General features: G+C 52.0%; 1 protein-coding gene across 1 annotated transcript in view; it reads left to right on the top strand.

The window, feature by feature from the left end:
• Positions 1–21,692, top strand: part of FRMD5 (FERM domain containing 5) — a 285,688-nt gene that overhangs the window by 255,030 nt on the left and 8,966 nt on the right. Inside the window, 7 exon segments of the mRNA XM_036032671.1 lie at positions 3,682–3,779; positions 5,870–5,962; positions 5,965–5,992; positions 8,728–8,815; positions 16,708–16,796; positions 19,770–19,833; positions 20,422–20,513. Of these exon segments, the coding sequence (XP_035888564.1) occupies positions 3,682–3,779; positions 5,870–5,962; positions 5,965–5,992; positions 8,728–8,815; positions 16,708–16,796; positions 19,770–19,833; positions 20,422–20,513 (552 nt within the window).

Genomic DNA, 21,692 nt, shown 5'->3' with positions numbered 1-21,692 from the left:
TACCTCCAGAAGTCTGAAGAAACCCCACCCCTCAGTGGAAAGTCTTGTTTCCTTTCCAGCTCACCTGAGACACCTGGCATGTACCCATCAATAAAGGTGCCTCATACAGATACGTGGTTCTCAGTGTGAGGAGGAGCATGTCCCCCCTGAGCAAAGAGCGCTCTGGAGGGGCTTTTTCCAACCCAGGAGCACCCGTACACACATGGATTCTGACTTGCTCCTCTGGGGAATGTTCTCCTAACAGCCACAACGTTGAGAATCACTGCCCAGAGCCTTATTGTCCCTTTGAAATACCTCCTTCAGTGTGGTGTGTGCAGTCCCTGAATTTTGGACGCAGATAGGCAGAGAGGTGTGGGAGGAGTGAACAGTGAGTACGGGACGAAAGGCTTGCTTCCACATGTGGCCAGAGCCTGTGGAAGGTGGGAGCTGGGCACAGCGAGAGGCAGAGAAGCCGCCTCCCCATCTACCCCTCCATTCCCCTTCCTCTCCCTCTCTCCCACACACCTGTGGCATTTCACCATGGGAAGCAGAGTGAAGACGAGCTTGGTTTGGTAGATCCCTCTTAATATCCCATTCTGCCTGGTTTCTTTCCCCTTCAGTGTTTCGTGGCAGACGTTGGAGCAGAGTGGTGTTGGTGACTGTGGCTAAGGTGACAAAGGGAGCCCTTGCTAACTTGCAGACTGTACTGCTCACAGTGCCCTTGTTTTGAGGAGGGAAGTCCATCCTGAGGTGGTTAGAAGGATGCTTAGGCCTTATTCTGTATACAAATCACTTGCGATCTTGTTAAAATGATTCAGCAGGTCTAGGACAAGCCAAATGGCCTCTGTTTCCAACGAGCTCCCGGGTGGTGCTGAACTGTGGCCACACTTTGAGCAGCAAGGCCTTGGGAGAGAGGAGCTTTGCCTGCTCTGTAATTTCTGTTTGTTAATCACTCGAATCACCAAGCCCAAGGCTCTAAGGGTCACCTGCTGGTGCCCCTCCTCACCCCGGAAGCTGCGCTGTCAATGATCAGGGGAGCCTGGAATCCTCTGTTTCGTTCTTCAGCCTGAAACAGAAGCAGTGGAAGCCTCTAGTTGCCCAGGGAGGGCCCACTTCCTTTCTGGTTCAGACTCGTAGCATTTACGGGAATTTTACTATTTCCTTACTCTCCTGGGGACACTGTAGTTATCTATGGCTGTCTGTAACAAAGTGCCACAAAGCCTAACCTAAACTAACAAGTATTTATTACCCCGCAGTTCCTGTGGGTCGGGAATTCCGGGGCAGTTTCGCTGGGTGGTTCCGGCTCAGGGTCTCTCGAAACTGCAGTCGTCCAAAGGCTTGACTGGAGGATTCACTGCCGAGATGGTGTATTCACGTGGCTGTTGGCAGAAAGTGTCACTGCCTTGCTGGCTGTTGTCAAAGGGCTCCGTTCCTCAGCACCTGGACCTTTCTAAAGGGCTGCTTACGTGCCCTCACGCAGAATGAGTGAGAAAGAGAAAACGAGGAGGAAGATGCGGTGACTTTATGACCTAGTCTCAGACATGGCACCACCACTTCGGCTTTGTTCTGTTTGTTAGAAGCAAGTCACTCAGTCCAGCCCACACTCAAAGGGAAGGGACTAGGCTCCACCTCTGGGGATGAGGAGTAGCAAAGAATTGACAGACGTATTTTTAAACCTCCACTGCGTGGAGGCGCCCCCCCGCCCTCCCCGGTCTAGGAGCCACTGTGGTAGGTGACTCACTGAAGGGTGAGCTACCCCTGGCTTTGCTCTTCCTCGGGTGCCACTGAGGTTATGAACAGGCCCCTCTCCTTGTAAAGACATTTTCAAAATGGAAAGTCAACAATTCCATTCTACTGAGGCAGGGCCCACCAACTGCTTGTGAAACCGTGAAGCAGCTGTAGTGCCAGGAGGGCAAGTGTAACACAGTGATGGAGGGCTGGTCTGAGGGGTCCACAGTCCTGAATTTGAGTCCTGGCTCTGCCCCCTACCAGTTGTGTGCCCATGTGAAAACCCCTGGAGCCTCAGTTTCTTTATTTTAAAGCTGGGGCGGGGGTGGGGGGTACTAAGTACCTACCTCGAAGTGTTTTGTGAGACTGAGGTGAGACACTGCATGTAAAGTGCATAACCTCTGGGCTGGCAGACAGTGAGTGTTCCCTACCTGTCCGCTGCCATGAGCTGTTTCTCTTCACACCCTGCTTCCACCTGAGGTGAGAGCTTCCTGTGTGCGAAGAATCACCAGCCGCAATTTCTGTGCTGCCGTCGCCCGTGCCTCTTCTCACACCCTACCCCTTTCTGAGCGGTCTGCCTGGCCTCTGCCAGTGACTGACAGCTGTTCCGCAGGTGGACAGATGCTCTTGACAGGCCCAGGCACAACTCTTCCTTGGGCCAGTTCCTTCACCCGCCATTCCCCTTCTTAAAAAGGAACATCAGCCAGAGTCCGAGGTGGAAGGAGGCCCCGCTGGCCCCTCGCTTCTGATATAGGTTTCTTTTTCTTTCCAAAAAATGTTTTATTGTTGACACTATTACAGAAGACCCCCATTTCTCCCCACCCTTTGACCCCTGCCCCCCCATCTTCACCACAGTGTTGTCCGTGTCCATGGGCTCTGCGCACATGCATGTATGTTCTTTGGCTAATCTCTTCCAGTCCTTCACTGCCCTCCTTTCTGAGATCTGTTAGTCTGTTCCATGTATCCTTGCCTCTGGTCCCATTTTGTCCATCAGTTTATTTTGTTCATTAGATTCTAATATGAGTCACATATGGTATTTTTCTTTCTCTGACTGGCTTATTTCACTTAGCATAATATTCTCCAGGTCCACCCATGCTGTCTCAAAGGGTAAGAGTTCCTTCTTTTTCACAGCTGCATAGTATTTCATTGTGTAATTGTGCCAAATCTTTTCTATCCATTCATCTACTGATGGGCACCTAGGCTGTTTACAGATTTTGGCTATTGTAAATAATGCTGCTATGAACATAGGGGTGCATGTATTCTTTCTGAATGGTGTTTTGGGATTCTTGGGCTATATTCCCAGAAGTGGGATCTCTGGATCAAATGACAGTTCCACTTATTTTATGTATGTTATTTTTAGACAAAGGGGAAGGGAGGGAGAAAGGGAGAGAAACATCAATCTATGGTTGCCACTCGTGCACCCCCTACTTGGGGACTTTGCCCACAACCCAGGCTTGTGCCCTGACTGGGCATAGAACCAGTGACCTGTTGGTTCGCAGGCTAGTGCTCAATCCATTGGGCCACACCAGCCAGGACTGGCAGTTCCATTTTTAGTTTTCTGAGGAAATTCCATACTGTTCTCCACAGTGGCTGCACCAATCTGCATTCCTACCAACAGTGCACAGTGGTTCCCTTTTTTCCACATCCTTGCCAACCTTTGTTTAGGTTTCTTTCTTTTGACACTGAATTCATCTGGGCTGGCTCCTTCCAAAGTCCAACGCTGGGGGAGCAGTGTTTTTACCAGCTCGTGCCATTTCTGTTTTGAGCTACGGAAAGAAACCGACAGGCTGTTTTGAATTGAACCTCAAATCAGTTCACGGCAAAGCACTTGAAAGAGTCTTTAGGGAAATGGAAAATGTATTTGTTCTGTGGTATGTTTTGAGATTTTTTTTTTAATGTAGTAAAAGTGTCCTGACAGAGATTTTGTCTTTAAAGCAAAGAAATTCTTTGCAGTTCACTCTGTTTTCTCTCCAGGTATTTAGTCTTCCTACAGATCAAAAGGGATCTCTACCACGGTCGCCTCCTCTGCAAGACATCAGATGCTGCCTTGTTAGCCGCTTACATCCTTCAAGGTAATGACTTTGGACAGGATAAATTGGCTTTTCATGCTAACTACTGGTCACATTATTTCAGTTACCACAGATGACTATTTCTTGCATATACGCAGATATATCTAACTTGAAGCGGAGTCCGAATTAGTGGGCTTCGCCCTGACTCCCTAGACCCAGGAGGCTCTGACCCCTCAACCCCACCCTGTACCTGAGGGCTTTGTGCCAGCCTTTTAGGTCATTCTCGCTGCTTTTGGGGTGTTTTTTCATCCTTGGTTGATAAAGTTACCGAGACTCTGAAGAGTAATCTGAATCCATTTTTTCCTTTTATGCGAATCTCAGAGATGTGAAGCATCTTGGAATGCTGGTGTCTATTTCAGAGCGCTTTCCGTTCTGAGTGCTCAAAGTTGAAAATGTTTCTGAGTAAGAAACACATTTCCTAACATGCTAATAAGGCAGAGTTGAGTCTGGCCCAGCTGGTGCCCAGGCTGGCTTTTTCTGCAAAAACGGTGGGAAAGGGAAGCACTCATCATATACAACCCCTCCTCCTCTCATGAAATGCAAGGGTCTTCTGAGCGCCACTCCCTAGATGACTTTGGTCCTTGGGCCTGAAACTGTCACTGGATTATTTGGGACCATAACACTAAAATCATGACATTTCTACCAAAAAGTGTGAACTCCTAGTTAGAAACCTGTGAACTCCAGGAAGCTACTTTATGAAGAGAACCTGGAAGATCCTTGCTAGCAAACTAAAGTTCTTCTAGCGAGAGTGATATCACAGGTACATTATGAATGTAAAAGTCAGCCCATTAAAACTGTGGCTTCTGAGACTCCTGTTTTTAAAAATCACCTAAACAGGAAGGTGCTTGCCAACCCTAAGGTACCCAAAGAGGCTCCTTTCATTTTTAAAGGAGAGCCTGGTTCGGACTAAGTGAAATTTTAAACTCCAGCCTTTCCTTCAGTTTACCCTGACAACCACATTAGAATTTTCTTTTTTTTTTTCTTTAAGGAAATTGAAATCCAACATCAACGTTTTCCATCTGGAGCTTTCTAAATAAAATCGTAATAAATGAATCCATGGCTCAAGGTCACTCTGAACTTTTAAGCCCAGGGAAGCCTTTAGTTTCCTGCTTAATAATAGAAATCCCCAAGTGTTAGGAAGCACGGTGTTAAACCACCGTGAGAGGAGCCCACACCAACTTCTCTCCATGCCGCTTGTGGTTCTCACTAGGGAAGGAGAACAGGCAACCACTGAGCAGCTACAGCTTCCTACCACCCTTCCTCTTCGTGTACCCGTGGTGCTCCTTGTGGAGTACTTGACGTGGACAAAGCTAAGTTCTCACCTAGGAACACACTGTGGAGACCACCATGGGCCCACTGCCACCCTGCCCACGAAGCTCTAAGATCTGCGAGCTTAGCAGCTGTAGGGACGGACGGGCTCTGGGGGGAAAGCCCCACCCCGTGCAGGGAGCTGAGAAGTCAGCCTCGGGACCTGGAGCTGCTGATCTCAATGGCACTTTCTGGTTACAGCCAGTCTTGCCCACTCCGCCGTCCTCTCCAGGGTGCCTGGCACCTGCTCAGCCCTCAGTGGATGTTTATTCACGTGATTTCATTTGGTTTGGACTGAGAGTTGAGTTCTGAATTTGCATCATGGCTTATTCATCAGTTTGCTGTGTCTGCGCTAAAATCGTCAGAGTCAGAACGAGACTTCCTCTGATTTGACTCAGGCCCAGGGGTTCTATGCCTTCCTGATCAAGCTTGGTGTCCTGTGTTGCCACAAAAAGCATTGCTCCCAGGCCTTCCTCTCATAACCAAATGGATGGGGACAGCAGTGTAGACCTCTCTCTTTTATTGCAAATTTACTTGTGGTGCCCTCAGAACACAGGGTCAGCTCTACTATCTCTCTGCTCAGCCTCGACATCGACCCAGTGTGCTCGCCTGGGCAGACAACTGTGGGCATGCTCCCGAGACACACATCCTCCGCCGACCCACAGCCAGGCTCAAGATCCTCGGTTCTTTGTAAACCTGCTGCCTGCTTTGACTTCTGCTCTGTGTGTGAATCTTGTTGCTTTGCCAATCTCTACCATTGTTTTCCTCTACCTTCCTTTTACCAGCGGAGATTGGAGATTATGACCCGGGGAAACACCCTGAAGGCTACAGCTCCAAGTTCCAGTTTTTCCCTAAACATTCAGAGAAGCTGGAAAGGAAATTGCTGAGATTCACAAGATGGAACTCAGGTGAGTGACACTCGGCCCAAGGCCGGGACACCGTCTCCCGCACAGCCTGACCCTCCTGACTCTGGATGTACCATTTTCAGTGACTGCAACCAAGCCCGTGGGCTCGCTCTTAAAGGCAAGAGAGATGTTGTATCGTAAGGACAATAGACAGGGGTTGTTGGCCTGAAAGGTATTTGCTTCACCAAGAAAAAATGAAGAGACAGAGGTCAAAGGCATGAACAAAAAGGAAGAGAAAGACATAAACAACAGAAAAGAAAGAAGAGAAAAACATAAACAGCAGAAAAGAAAAAAGATTAGAGAGGAAGGGTTGAGTGGGGATTGAAAAATGAGCAAGCCTCTGCCCTCAGTCTGAGAGTGTTCAGGGGGCTTCAGGGTCAGTGGGTGGGCCTGCCCCCGCTGGGCTGACTCAGGGTACCGAGGGTGCTGTGAGAGCACTCGGCCCTGGGTGGTGCCTGCAGCACTGCCTCAGCCCCACACCCTTGCGCAGGGAGGAGAGAAACACCTGGAAGCGGGAGTCTTGTCCTCCGCAGATTCTTAGTTCACCCACAGTATTCCTAATGTCATCACACAGCATCAACGCACCCATCCTTTCACCAGAATGAGATAGGATTTTCTACTGAGACTGGTTAAAAAAAAAACACACACAAACAGGATGTTTGGGCTTCACCTTGTGTGGCATGCTGGAGCCCCGATTCCCCGAACTGATAAACTACAAAGAAAAATGATACATACAACGCATTGTTGTAAAATAAAGCATGCTATTGTATCAATATATTATAATTTTAAAAAGTGTTTTAAAGTGTTTGTGTAACTGCCATTCTGGGGAAGAAATTCCCGAGAGGGGGTAAAAAATGTTTCTAATGATAATAGTAAGCCTGAACTAGTCTCTACCCCGATCCGTTGCTCCCCCTTCACTCAAAGATTTTAGCAACGAACATGTCCCCACAGTCCCCACAGCCTCCGTAGCCACTGTAAACAGAGCTCCTGCACGCTGCGTGTGGCGGGACGGGTTCCCGACCCTCCCAGAGGCACGGTGACACCAATCAAAACTGGAATCCTAGCCTAGCAGCTTCCCACCCCTCTCCGCGTGAGACCCGGCCAGAGGCCGGCTCCTCCCATCACTCTGTTGGGGAAATAGCGGCCCCTTGTGGTCAAAGTCGGAATACACAGACCTGTGTGAGGGCTCAGGGTTCATTCAAAGCAGGTGGAAAGGATGTGCTGGGACTCCCCTGAGGCACAGCCAGGAGGGTTTTAGATGGGGGGCAGTCCTTCAGAAACCTGGTAGAAGGTTGGAGATCCCCCAGGAAGATGATGCCCGCTTGGAGGCCCCCAGAGGTTCGGGCCACCTTCAGAGGTGAATGGAGCTAGGGGCTGAGCCCTTGGCCAACTGCAGAGCATTTTCCAAACCCTGCTGCTGCGTCTCAGCCCATTGGTGGATGTAGAAGTCTGCTGTGGACATAATGCCTGCACACAGGGACTGCTTGCACAGGTTCAGCTTCATCTTCACAATGTAGAAACGTGTCTGTGTTTCCTTTCTCCAACTCTAACGGGAGCTCCTCAAGGGCCCACACTGTGTGCGGCATGTCTTGGTGCCTTTCACCACAGGCAGCACAGAGGCTGGCACTTACGGTGCTGCCTGGCTGCTGCCTCTCCAGAGGGACCCTGGAGGGAATCTGGACAACCAGTTGCCCGTCCCTCCTCACCCTGAAGCCACCCCCACATCCGTAGAAGTATGTCTGCTTTGCCAGGACTCCAGGTCCTGCGAGCCTGACAGTGGTAATAGTGCCGTGGTCTGTGTCCAGCTCCATTACACACCCGCCAAAGGGCAGCCAGGAGGGGGATGGCGCTGCCAAAGGCCCCTTCTTTGTATGGCTTGGTGCCAGGGCCAGTTTCTTCCTTTGCTGCTCGTTCCATTTTCATAGTCACTGCCTGTGGACACACAGAGCCATAGTGGCATCTGGGGAGCTCAACACCATCTCCTGCTGGCGATCTCGTCACCTCCATGCCTGTGTTCCCTCTTGGTAAAGGAAGAGGGTTAGGTGAAGCAGCAAGATGGACAGGCCCCTTCTTCATATTTCAGTCTAGATCCGATCACAGATGAGAAACCCATGGCCTGCAGCCAGGCGACAGATGTGACTTGTTTGCCCCTATATTATTTTAGGTCATGAAATACCACATAAAAACGGTATCTCTGATTTCTCTTTGTTTGTTTGCTTATTTATTTATTCCCCCCCCCCACGGGAGAAAGAGATATGAGCACCCTTGATCTGTGGGGTGCGGCCTTGCCCGTGTGTGCGCCCATACGTGTGTTTTCTTGTGTGTCTGTGGCCTGGCTGGGGCAGGAGCAAAAGGGGAGCGAGGCAAAGGCCTGCAGCACCTGGTAGTCCTGGGCGGTCTGACTTCTCATGAAAAGTTCTGTCTCACAGTGCTGGGCACTGCATTCCCACAGCTACAGTCTCAGGGCAGAGGAGCAGCTGCCCACACTAGATGGGGTGGCCCTCCCCAGTTTGCCACAGCCCCCTCCCGTCCCTGCTGTATTACCCTCAGTTCATGTCATTCATTACTTGCCCTGCCTCTCCCTGAAGACATCTGCGTTTTTGATCCTAGGCAGGAATCTCTGCAGTTCTTCCTGGAACAGAGCAGAGAGTGCGCTCTGGAAAAATTGTGGTGTGAGCCTTATCCTGAGCACTTAATAATTTGCCCCACCTGAAATCATCTGATTTTCTTTATTCCAGTGGTCAAACACCAGCAACATCAGAGCTGAACTTTTTAAGAAAAGCGCAGACACTGGAGACATACGGAGTGGACCCTCACCCGTGTAAGGTAAGACCCCCACGGTGGGAGGCTGCACTGCCCGTGCCTCCTGTAGAGGGCAGCAGGCAGGGAGGGACCACACGCCTGCACCCTCCACCCCTCCAACAGCTGGGTGATTTGCTTTTAGCGACAGATGCCAGAGAAAATGTCTCGTTTTGAAAACTGCTCTGGGTTCCATGCTGCATACTTTCATGCTGCCACCTCAATGTCAGAGGGCTGCAGTGTAGCGGCAGTGGGTAAGTTGGTGGCAATGAAGAGAGGAGCGGTGAGGAAGCGCCCTGCCCCTCAGGGACTGATCAGAGGTGTCTCCGTGGACAGCCCACCCTTCCCTGACCCGTAATCCGGTTTCTGTCCAAGAGCGGGTTTTATTGACTGCGGCAGCGTAAGTCACTGCGCGGAACTGCAGTGGAGTCACATTTAATTCCATTAGGTGCGTGTGAGGGTGAGACAGGAAGCAGCCGGGCAGGCTCTGCCCAGAGAAAACCTCTGTAATTACTTACATGCGTCTGGTGTTTCCGAGCTGAGCTCAGGCGGCCACAGCCACTGCGGACAGCAGTGGAGACCCCTGGTCTTTTCCTGTGCTCTGTGGCCGTCTCCCTCCACTGCCTCTCCATATGCTACTTGCTTTGACACGCCTGTCTCTGCCTCAGTTTCCCCCAGCATTTGCCTCTGTCTTTCCACCCCTGGAGGGACCCCAGCACCACCTGTGAAACTGCTCCTCACACTGATCTGAGGAAGGCAGTATCCAGTGGGAACGGAACACTGAGGGGACATCATGTGTCCAACAAAATTAAAGGAACAGAAACCAAGGAGCCCAGCGATGTGGGGGCAGAGCTGCGTTTCCCTTGGCCTCTTGGTGAGGCGATGGTGCTGTGCTCTTGCCCAGGATTTAGTGTCGGAACGTCACACGTGCACTCTGACGACAGTCTGCATCCTGGCACTCCGAAACCCTGGGCACCTTCTTCACCCCTCAGTTCCCAACCCCCCAACACAGCCTCCTGCCAGATAACCCCTGTGTTCCGGGGGGCCAGTGCTGTCAGAGAACACACTGATGCCTATTTACACCAAAAGTTTCACACATGGATATTTAAAAATGAATTAGCAAAGCTTCGTAAATAATGCCCTCTGCATCGCGGCTGTAGTTCAGCCTGCGTTAACTGCTCCGACACTGTCAGCTGGGGAGCCCCGTAGGACGGAAGAGAGCCTGCAGCCAGCGGCCTTGGCTCCAATCCCGGGCTCCTGCTCACTGGGGCCTTGGGAGGCTCCCCTGGGCCTCCCTGCCTCATCTGTACACAGTGGGCACTCAATAACAGTGCCCTGCCCTGAACTGCTGACTCACTGCATGACCTTGGAGGACATGGCTGCCTAAAAATAGACACCGTCACCAGAAAGTGCCGGTGCCTCTCATTTTGACTCCAGAGCTGCCCTGTCCCCGTGAGGCCACACAAAGTGCCCGCCTCTTCAGATAGGTCCCCGGGCAGGGCTGCCACCTGCCAGCCCACGGTGGACAGTGAACCTGGCACAGCCGAGCGACCGTGGGGCTCCTGGCTCAGCCCCAACCTCGATGGCCGTGTCCTGCTCAGGCACGGGCCGAAGAGACTGCAGGAAGGAGGAGGGGACACGTGTGGTGCGCCTCCCGTGGTGGGCCCACTGGGACCCTTTCCTGTTGTCTTCTCATTTAATCTTCACACCAGCCCTGGGAGGTGGGTATCATTCTTCCTGGTTTATCAATGAGAAGATACAAGTCCCAGGAAGCCACAATTTACAGGGCCCCGAGTGGTAGAGCAAGAAGTCGAACTCAAGTCACTTCCCACTGTGTCTCTGTAAGGAACAGGAGCCCCCAGGAGACTTCCTCAGGGAGAAGGTGTGAGCGGTCAGAGCACTGGGCTTCCAGTCCCTTCTTCCTGGGCCCTGTCCTTCTCGCTCACCAGGGCCACACCAGGGCTCTGCTGCAGACCCCACACGTGGCCCCTCAGCTCATCTCACTGGGTTCCGGCTCAGGATTTCCTCAGCCTTCTTCAGCAAGAACAGTTTGGGAGCATTTACTCTTGTCATTAAGTAGAGTTACTTTGGTGGTGTGCTACCAAGCATTCGCCTTAACGTTGCTACAAGGAGAGCTGGAATAAGCTGGAGCACTCGGTGTAATAAATACTGATGATTTCTATTAACAGAGAGGCAATTACTGGGCCCAGGGAATCTGGGGCACGCAGCCCTAGGGAGGACAGAAGAGGAGGAATCGTTTTGATAATTAAATGAGAGCAGAACAACACTTTGGCTGGGCTCTGTTCTCCTGGACCGATTAAGAAGCTGCTGTTCTTTCCGACCATGCCGATGGTTTCTTTCCACCCACAGTTTCCTTGTCTCTGGCCCTGGCACCAGGAAGAGGAGATCCCACCAACTCTGGGTGGGAACAGACGGGGGGCTCCGATATCTGGCTGGCTTACGATGATGCCCGAACTCAACTCCCACAGGCTGTCACGAGCTTTCTGCACCTCCCCCAGCCCCCAGCTCCTGGCAGGAGCTCCAGCAGACAGAGCCTACAGCTGCTGGGCGAGGAGAGCAGAGCAACCCGCTGGCAGCCCAGCATTGCAACCCATTCCCCAGCCCCAACTCCTCTCCAACCCAAGGACCCACCATCCTGTTCCCTCCAGGGGGCCCTGGGACTTGTGGCTGCCCTGGGACTTGTGGCTACCCTGGGCTGCAGTGAGCAGGCCGTCACAGGTACCCAGCCTGTGCCCACCCTGATCATGAGTCATAAAGGTGCCATTTATTGAACAGAGGTACCAAGCACTTATGTGCACTGTCTCATTTAGTCTTTTCAATAACACTATCAAGACATTTTTGTCCTCTTCTTAAGATGAGAACACTGAGCCTCTGGGACTGACAGACACATCCAGAGTTCCTGGTACAGGGCAGACAGTTCTGGGACTTGAACCCAGAATTGTCTGTCTCACTGCTGTGCTCCTTCAGTTATCATTCACCGTCTTCCCTCTGGAGAGATGGCATTTATTTAGGAGCAAAACGGGACCCACTGCCATTTGTAACAGAGAGAAGGCAAAGACCTACGAAACTACTGAAACCATACAAAACTTGAACGATGTAAAGCTCTGAAAAGACCAGGAGAAAACTGATTTCAGCAGGATCTAGGTTGGAGCAACCACACAAATAAAATTACAGTGGTGTTACTTTGCTCTTCACATAGGATCATCACTTTCATAATGCAGCCACCTGGACTTCTCTCTGAATAAACCCTCCTCCCCGGCTGGACGAGTTGCCCCGACCTCAGAGAAACAGAACAGGAAGGGTCAGTGGTGACTCGCCCTCACCCTCAGGAAGGCCCCTGTCAGCTACTTCGTTAGGCTCACTGCTGAAATGAAAACGTGACTTTCTGAGCTGCCGTGGGTGATGCCAGGCCTCTTCCAGGGCACCTCCTCCTCCTGATCTCCACCCTAGCTTCTAGGGGCCGGGTGTGAGTATATTGAAACTCGGCGATTTTCGTGATTGACTTACAGGCTCCCGGCTACGAGCTCTTTCAGGAATGGGCATGAGTGTCCAGAAGGGCGTGTGGATTCCTCTTCACTAAGGCTTTTAAAGAACAGTAGAGGCTTTGTGCACCTGGACTGTGTTAGCTTAAGGATGACCCAGAGAGGTGTAACAAGCAAGGATGCTGGGTCCCTGCTCCGACACACCCAGGACGCCCTCTGGGGAGGCAGCAGACGGAAGCCCACTCCACTGTATCTGGAGGTCCAGGCTGTGGGGACCGGGCTGGTTCCAAGAACCCGTCAGTGCTGTGATTTCCCAAAGTCCTTTTCTGGGCAGCGTGATCACCTCAGGGTGGACCGTCGATGGTGCAGGTCAAGTCTGAGGGTGGGTTCCAACGGAACGTGTGAGTGACCCGGTGCAGGCCCACCCTCCTTCTGTGGAAGCATCTCTGGCCATGTCCTGGCTGTTAGTCATTTAGGCCATCAGACAGAAGTAGTATTTTGAAGTACTAGTTAATTACTGTCCTTATTTGACAAATGAGGACACTCAAGTTCAGAGAAGATAAGTAAGTCACAGAGCAAATGAAAAACAGAGCTGGGCCCTGGCCTGGGGGCTCTGCTGGCTGGAGCACCGTCCCACAAACTGAACGGCTTCCAGCTGCAGCCCACTCGGGGCGCGCGCAGGGGCGGTGGACCGATGTTTCTCTCTCACATCTGCCTCTCCCCTCACCCCTTCTGTCCCTCTAAAAATCAATAAGCATGTCCTTGGGTGAGGAATGGGAGGGGGGGACAGAACTGGGGTCCTAGACCAAAACAAAAACACTTTCCACAAAGATGAAAAATTGAAAATTAACTTCTACATTCAACTGTAAAAGTGAACTGAATCCTTCTGACTGTTGGCGGGTGTTGAGTGGAGACGGAGCTAGCCGCGGTGGCTGCAAGCCCCAAGTTTTTATTCTGCCTCCCAGATCCATTAATAGCTCAGTCCTGTGGGCACTGATCTCATCAGGATGGAAAGGGGACAGGTCACTGTTGTGTGTGCAACTTCTCGTCCTCGTTTCCCTCTTCTCGTCACATAACTTGTCCTTGCGCACACCAACCCCACAGGCAGGCTCACAGTGAGAACGGCGTGTTAGATAGAAGAACCTGGGAAGGTTCCAGAGAAGGTGCCGGCGCGGCTGCCCGCTGGTGTTTTCGTGCTGGTGCAGATAAGAGCTTTCCCACTGGAATTCCAAGTCCTGCGCCTCGAGTGCCGAGCACTAGCAGACGTTCTGGCTGCCCTGCCCCCGTGGGCACCCGGGCACCAGGGCCTTGCAGGGGCCTTCACCCAGAACAACGGTGGCATTGGGAGCAGCCTGGAGAATTGCTCCGTGAGACACTGGATTGGGATTGGTCACCGTGCTATTGTTTCTCACTGGAGTGACGTGGCATCCATCAGGGTCTGTTCCCAGCTGTTCCCTGTTCTGAGTCAGCCAGTATGGTCAGGAGAGGCTGCTCCCCGCTAACTCCAGCGGCTGCCTTCACTGGGAGGCCAGCCCGGCAGCCTGGCTGGCAGCACCCAGCTCATGGGGGGACCTTCTGTTCCCTTTGCCGTGGCCAGAGTCCCTGGGGTGGCTCCCACAGATCTGTGTGACAGCCTCTGCCTCCTTCCCCTTCTGCCCACTTTACTTTCACTTCAATCCCCACGTGTAGCCCCCAAATCCCCTTCTTCCATGGTCCCCTAACGAGAGTGACTTCTCCCTTTCTACCCCAACTTCCCACACCCTCATTTCCCAACTAACAACATTTAAATCCATCAACTTCGGGAAAAATAGTAACATGTTAGGTTTTATCAAAATAAGATTTTGAATTAAGTTCAACAAACTAAGCTAATCAGTAGCAGCTCTAATATCAACAACACAACCACTAAGCACGCCCTAAGAGGCAGATAGTGGTATCCACCCTCATTTTACAGTGGGGAGTGTGAAACAGAAAGGGACCTGGCCGAGGTCACACAGGCAGGGAGTGGCGGAGCCAGGGCCTGGGCCCCAGTGGTCTGACCCCGAGCCCGAGCCCGTGGCGCCATGGGTGTGGCGCAGGTGCTCTTCAGCCCTCCCTTTGGCCACCGAGCTCAGCAGCGCAAGAGACAGAGAGGCCCTTCTCTGCCCACCCTGCTGCTGCCCTGTCTGCTCTTTCCCGGTTACCTCAGGCCATCCTCAGTCCGCTGTAGGCCCGACCCTTGGTTTCCTTCCTTCCATCCATTCTTCCTTCGAGGCCTTTGCTGTGTCAGGGAGCCCTGGAAAACCCCTTCCCTGCCACGCCCCACTGTGCCTTCCATCTCATTTCTGCTCCCATATGTCTTCCCCCACTGCAGCCACTCTGGCCCCTCTGGCGCACCCTATAGCGGGACTGTTCCGAGAGTACAAACAAGGTCAAGTCTCTGCCCTCAAGTCTCAGTCTTTGGAAACCTGCAGTTTTAGGAGTCCCGTGGCTCCTGCCTGCACAGTGTGTGGAAAGCTCCCTGGCGCCCACCCTCCGTCTGAGGCAGGCTGCCTCCCTGCCCACCCCTCCCAGGTGTCCTCCACCCTAAGGTCCAGCTCGTATCTCTGCCAACCTGCCAGGTTAGCGCTGGTGCCCCCAGGCAGGGAACGTGCCCATGCACAGTGCTGGCGCTCAGGTGTTCACCACCACCAAGCACTGATGACAGGCAGGAGGAGATCCAGCCCTGTGGTCTCACCGTATCTCCATTCAGGTTATTTTTAAACAGCTTTTTGCTGTGCCCGTGGGTTGGATGACATTGTATTTGCAGCCAAGTGTCAGGGTCACTACAGACCCTGGGGACAATAATAAAAATACATTAATTGGGAATGTTTACAAAACATGATTTATTCCCTGGGCCCAGATGCTCACACCTGTAACCCTGACTCTATGAGACAGTTTTAGGGCAAAGCTGCATTTTTTTTTTCTTGAGGCAAGGCTCATGAAGCCCTTGCAGAGGCCCCACTGTTCTCGGGATGAAAGGGGCTGAAGATCTATTCCAGGCAGTAAGTCCTGAAGGCAGGAGAGACTGGAGAGCCCGGCAGCCAGGGCCCCCGCTTGTCCACCTCGCGCCAGCTGCCTGACCCGGACTCCGTGGCACCGTCGAAGCGATGGCCGACTACTGTCCTGCCATGACTTTCTGGCCCGAACACACACCCTGACAGAGCAGATGCTCACCCGAGGCCCCTACCAGGAAGAAAGCCCCAAGAGAGCACAGCCCGGGGGCCAGCTTTCTGTGCCCCGCCCCAAACTGGAAAAGACCTGGTCCTCCTGGAGCTCCTTTTCCCAGGCGAGGGGACCGTGACCTGCACCTTCCCCTGCACCTGTTTGCTCAGCAGAGCCTCAAGCCTGGTGTTTACAGACGGACGGTGGCAGGTGACCAGGGGGCCTCTTTGTCGGTGAAGGCACCGGCAGGGCTGGTGATGGCCGCTTCACGTGCCAGCTGCTGCTTTCCTTCAGCTGAGCCTCCCGGAGGGAGCCGGCGTGTCGGGCCCATCACGGTAACTGCCATAGTCCCACTCCCTCTCTCTCCTCCTCATAGCAGTTTTTGGGGGATGTAATTCACATATCATAAAATCCACCCTTTTTACAACTACGCAGTTCAGTGGTTTTTAGTATATTCACAGAGTTATGCAAACATCACCACTATCTAATTTTAGGACATTTTATCACCCCCAAAAAAGAAACCCTACACCCCCTAGCTGCCACTCCCCACCTCCCCTTCCCCACAGCTCCTGGCAACCAGGAGCTTTTTGTCTCAGTGGATTTGCTTATTCTGGACTTTTAATTCAAATGGAATCATACGACTTGTGATCTTTTTGGGAACTGGCTTCTTCCATCACCTGTTTGCAAAGGTGGTAGCGCGTGTCAGCACTTCACCCCTGTTTACTGCTGAGCGTTATTCCGTTGCGCTTTCATTTATCAGTTGATGGACACTGGGATTATTTCCACTTTTTGGCTGTTATGAATAATTAATCCTACTCTAAACATTCATGTACAAGTTTCCGTGTGAACATACGTTTTCAGTTCTCTTTGGTACACGCCCAGGAGTGGAATTGCTGGGTCATAAGGTAAACTTTATGTTTAACAATTTGAAGGACTTCCAAACTGCTTTCCAACGTGACTGCGCCTCTTTGCAGCCCCACCAGCGATGTGTGAGGGTTTGCCCTTCTCTTCGGAGGTCCACACGGCCTTCCAAGGTTGGTGTCATTCTAATCAACAGCTTACAGTTACGGGCACTGAGGCTCAGGGAAGGTAAGTAACTTGCCTTTTACTTCCAAAGGCCATGCTCTTCCTCCGTGACCTCCTGCCAGGACCAGGTATTAACCGATGAGCAACTGTTTCTCACCCTGTCTCCTCGGTCCCTGGACCCCCCTGATGAGAAGTCTTTCTGTGTTGCAGGATGTGTCAGGAAATGCTGCATTTCTCGCCTTCACACCTTTTGGGTTTGTTGTTCTTCAAGGAAACAAGAGGGTCCACTTCATTAAATGGTGAATATCTTCATTTCCAAGGCAGGCTTTTCATACCTCACTAACTGGGGAGGGCTGTGGTTCCCATGTCCTTTGTCTGTGATTGGGCAGTTACGGTTCTGAGCCCTCTCCCAAGCCTTGCATCCGCAGTGCTAACTGATGAAGGTAGTGGTCTCTTCTGGGGATCCTATTCTTCCACAGTGGTGTTCCTGAGAGCCAACAGCCTCTCCAGAGGAAGAAAGGGTGTGGAGGGTGGATTTTCAGGTATGATGAGAGGCTTAGGGCTGGAGCCAATGTTAGACGCCAAGTTCCCACGAGGACTGAGACTTTGGGATGGTTCCCTGCTGAGAGCCATAGCACCTGCAGGGGACTTACTCCCTCACCCACTGTCCTAACACAGGAGGGACTCACAGGGTCCCCTGGGGAGACAGACGTTACCCTGCTGCCCTGGCAAACACCCTCCTCGGGCCAACCCGCACCGTGGGCACTGCCTGCAAGAGCACAGGTGCTGCTCTGTCTCCCATCCCCACTTTTTCCTCCCTCTCCCACTCCCCTTGCTAGCAGGCAGGAGACACTGCCTCAGCTGAAGCCACTCTGAACCGTCTGTTTGGGGTCTGTCCTCCTGCGTGGCTCTGGGAGCGATGCAGTGCAGACTCTGGCTTGTTGATGGACATTGACTGCCCTGGAAACCCTTTTTCTGGCCTGTGCAAACATCTGTGAGCCTCATCAAAACATGTTGCATATTCTACCAAGCCCCTGTGATTTCTGTCCCTTTTTGGGCCTTAGACTGCCAAGTCTAAGCCGGCCAACTCCTCCAATGGGCTTGGACAAGTGGCTTTCCTTGGTCCAGAAGAGCCAATGGGAATCTGGAGATGGAGTTGCTTCCTGGTGAGCTTTCTGCTGAGGGTACTGCAGGGCATCAGTGCTCCCACATCCTCTTTGGCTCCCATACTGACCTTAGAGACAGACCCCACCTTTCCACCCTCACTGCTCCTGTGAAGACGGGCAACGTGATGATAACCGAGTGCTAGTGACACTGATCTCACACACAACCCAGCACAAGTCGGCCGACTCACTGTGCTCTCTGGGTGAAGATGGTGAAGATTCGGGGTCTTCTGTCCAACAAAATACTTTTCAAGAAAAGACAATGAGGCCCTGGCTGGTGTAGCTCAGTGGATTGAGCGCAGGCCTGCGAACCAAAGTATCACCCAGTTTGATTCCCAGTCAGGGCACATGCCTGGGTTGCGGGCCATATCCCCAGCATGGGGTGTGCTAGAGGCAACCACACAGTGATGCTTCTCTCTCTCTCTTTCTCCCTCCCTTCCCCATCTCTCTAAAATTAAAAAAAACAAAAAGACAATGAGCAACATCAGGCCACCACTCTCCCTCCCAGTGAGGAGCGCTTGCTGCCTAGATACAGTTGGGTTGTCTGGTGTCCCTTAGCCCAGCACCTGGGCCACACTCTGACCTGGGCCACACTTGAGCAGACTAGCTGCTTCCTGAGGTAGGACACACCTGTTACAGGGACCTGCAGTTCCCAAAGTGTCCCTACGCCCCTCCCAGAAGCCGGGATGTTTGCCTGGCTCCCCCGACCCCTCATCCTCTCCCGTCTGCAGGAAGTCTCCTCTTCACAATGTCTCTGCCTTCGTAGGTGTCGGCCCAATCTCACTTCCAATAGAAAACTCTTACTTCCCTGTCTTTCTTCTGAAGCCTAGATGATCTGTGTGCTCATTTATATATTAACTGATTGATATGTATTTTGTGTGCGAGAGAGATCGAGTGACTGATTAGACGGGAGCCAAACAGGGAGGGACTGCACTGTGTCTTGTATTAGCTCAGAACTGGTGGTCGGAGCTGTGAACTCTCATTCTGACACAACCATGATTTCCAGGGAATGTGACCCTCCTCTGTCCCCTCAGTTCGGTCCAGTAGTAAACTGGATACGCATGGTTCTCACTACCTTTCAGCTACTTCCTAGGATATTGAGGAAATCTTCTTAAAAATTGCAAAGAGGAAGAAGCCAAGTAGAGGCAGATGTGCACGGTCAGACTCCATGGTGCCAGCGGGCAGAATGATGAGGACCTCGCCCCCTGAGAGGCTGGAGGGCTGTCGGCTCCAAAGGGCAGCCGTGTCAGGCAAATGGAGGGAAGAGTGACCAGTGCTAAGGTCTAGTTCTCTGGCTCTCAGGGACATCCACCTATGACCCTGGTCATTTTTCCACTTTGTAAATGTAACCAAGGCTGCAAGCAGTATGTGGAGGTGAGGTCTAAGCCGTGCCATGTACAGTAACCATGTCACTTCTGATTTGTGTCTGTCCCACGGGTGATATACCCCAGTATCCTGTTTGCCTCTTTTACTGCAGCCATTCACTGGGCTGGTGGCTTCAAGGATTTTTCTACAAAAACCCCTAAGCCCCTTTCCTGGTCAGTACGCTGCATGACTGTTCCATGTAATCTGTTCTCTCTCTTTGGTATGTTGTTTCGCCCCCTCCCTGAGATCGTTTGACATGTGTCTGCATTAAACCGCATTTCCCATCCAGTGGCACAGTCACCTGAAAGACTCAACTCCCTCAGAACCTGGTTGCATTGTTTTTCATTATTTGCTGTATCTTGAACTTTGGCCTCATCAGCTACTGTGGCATCTTATGTTTGATAGTCCCATCCGGATAATGCACCTATGTTATGAACCAAGTCCTGAAATGGCCCGGGACCCGCTCTACCTAGACTCACTTCCCATGCCAATGCTTCCCTTGACAGCCACTATGAGTGAGCCTGAACTCCTCCTCTCACCCAATTATTAGAGTTTGATTGACCAGAAAACTGTGGATTGAACTGTTCCAACACTGCGCTGCTGTCTTGTTTTAGTTCTGATTTTGGCTAAAACTGTGTCTGTGCCTGGAGCCCCTGCCAGTCGGGGTGGGCTGTGCATCTACAAGACTTGGCTGTGAACAAGCAGCCCGCAGCACAGTGACTGGCACTCTCTTTGTGCTTCTAGGAACGAAGTGACCAAGCTGAAATTCGAAGGGAAGACTTTCTATTTATACGTAAGTCAGAAAGAGGTGAGTGCTGGCTTCCTTCTTTTCAGGAGGGCTGGGGCACTGGGATGGTTCCCGAGGCCAGGGCTGAACCAACGTGCTCCATCCAGGTAGAGGTAGAGCTGAGCCATGTGCATGCTAAGCCAAGACCAAGGTCAAGATCTGGAGGTGCGGGAGAGGTGGCTAGGCCCTGGAACATAGGGCTTCCTTAGGGATGCCAATGACACCCAGAGGTTCCATGCCTCCAGGAAATGCAGTCACAGTAAGATTATTTTGCTTCCATATGGAAATTCCAAGATAATAAATAAGAAAAAAAATTTTAGATATGAGAACCACTTTCTCTGGTGAGGACTCTTGGTTCAATTTGTGCCAGCTGAGACTGACTCTGATTGGCCCTGCCAGGTGTGAACTCACACGCACAACTGAGCTCCGTACCAGTGGGTCCTGTGGGCCTTCTCTTCCGAGTAGCCGGCGGCCAGGCAGCCCCTTCCCCGTCCGCAGCCTGTGCGTGTCGTAGCAGCCCTCAGACAGCTCAGGGCTCAGGGTCCTGGCCTACTTCACCCTCCACTTCTGCATCCACACTCAGCTGTTTCTATATGGGATTTTTTGTAGGAAAAGAAAATTATTCTCACATATTTTGCTCCAACTCCAGAAGCCTGCAAGCACCTGTGGAAATGTGGAATTGAGAACCAAGCCTTCTACAAGTGAGTGGACACTTGGCATGGGGACTGTCACCTGCAGAGCCAAAGTCATAAAAGCTACTTTTAGAGCAGTGACGGGCAGGAAACTTGGAGAAATGAGATATGAGGTGACAGGGCTGAGCTTCCTTGTAAAACTCGGACCCCGTATTGGGTGGGTGTCTGTGTGCACCCCGTGGAGGGACAGAACTGACCCGGTCTGGAAACGTGTCTCTATAGAGCTGCCCAAGGGGACTGCCTTGTGACGTCCTGGGACAGCCCTCAGTGGCAAACCAGTCCCGGGTTCCCAGAGTAAGTCTTGGGCCAGAAGAAGCCCGTGGGTGCCTGACTCAAACCAAACCAGCCCTGTGGAGCCAGTCCGAGCCCTAGGACGGCTCAGAACACGACAGGTCCATGAAAGAGCAGGCACAGCCCAGAACAGTTCCCTAAGCCTTAGAAAGACCCCGGGGCCCACTCCCCAGTGGGTGAACCGGTGCTAAGCTGGCGTTGGTCCAGCCCCTCCAGGAACCTCGCAGCCAGAGGTGTTGCCAAATGACAGGCCAAGTGCCCAGGAGCCCGGGATGGGGCGGCTGGAGGGGGGCAAGGACTTGTCTTGTATTGAGAAGCCTACTTTGAGCCAAAAACAACTTTATTTACCATAGAATTTTGTAAAGTGTTTGAGAATTTTGTGCTCAGTTTTCTTTCCTTAAGAAAGTGGTCATAAAAGCATTAGGGGGCAAAGAAAGAGCCCATTGAGAAACTGGAGAGATGCCAGATAAAGTGCGTTTCGCTAAAACCCTTGGTCTTGTTTTTAGAATGCAATGATTTATGATTTAACAAGCTGTACCTTAATGAGGACAACATAAGACAAAAGTGTGTGGTATGTTCTGCCCAAGAGACCATAGTTCTCCCTCCAGTAACCTGAAGGATCCTGGAGACAGCAGACTTGTTTGCTACCCACGCGGGATGGGTATGCTGACCAGCAGAACTGGACTCCTCCCTCTTACTGGGGACACTGCCCCGGAAGTTGTTTCTGGGTCAGGCTTTCTGAACTGCTTCCAACTTTCTATGCATTTGATATGGAATCAGGATGAACTGAGAGGGTGGCCTGAATGCTAACTTGAGTGACCTTTATTCCTCCCATGAAGGAGAAGACACTTGGAAAAGACTTCTCCTTTTGCATGCTCAGATTCCCCTCCCTTTCAG

The sequence above is a fragment of the Phyllostomus discolor genome, chromosome 1 (genome assembly GCF_004126475.2).
Source record: "Phyllostomus discolor isolate MPI-MPIP mPhyDis1 chromosome 1, mPhyDis1.pri.v3, whole genome shotgun sequence".
Classification (NCBI taxonomy): domain Eukaryota; kingdom Metazoa; phylum Chordata; class Mammalia; order Chiroptera; family Phyllostomidae; genus Phyllostomus; species Phyllostomus discolor.
Note: the sequence above shows the minus strand (reverse complement) of the source record. Positions and strands in the feature narration are given on the sequence as shown.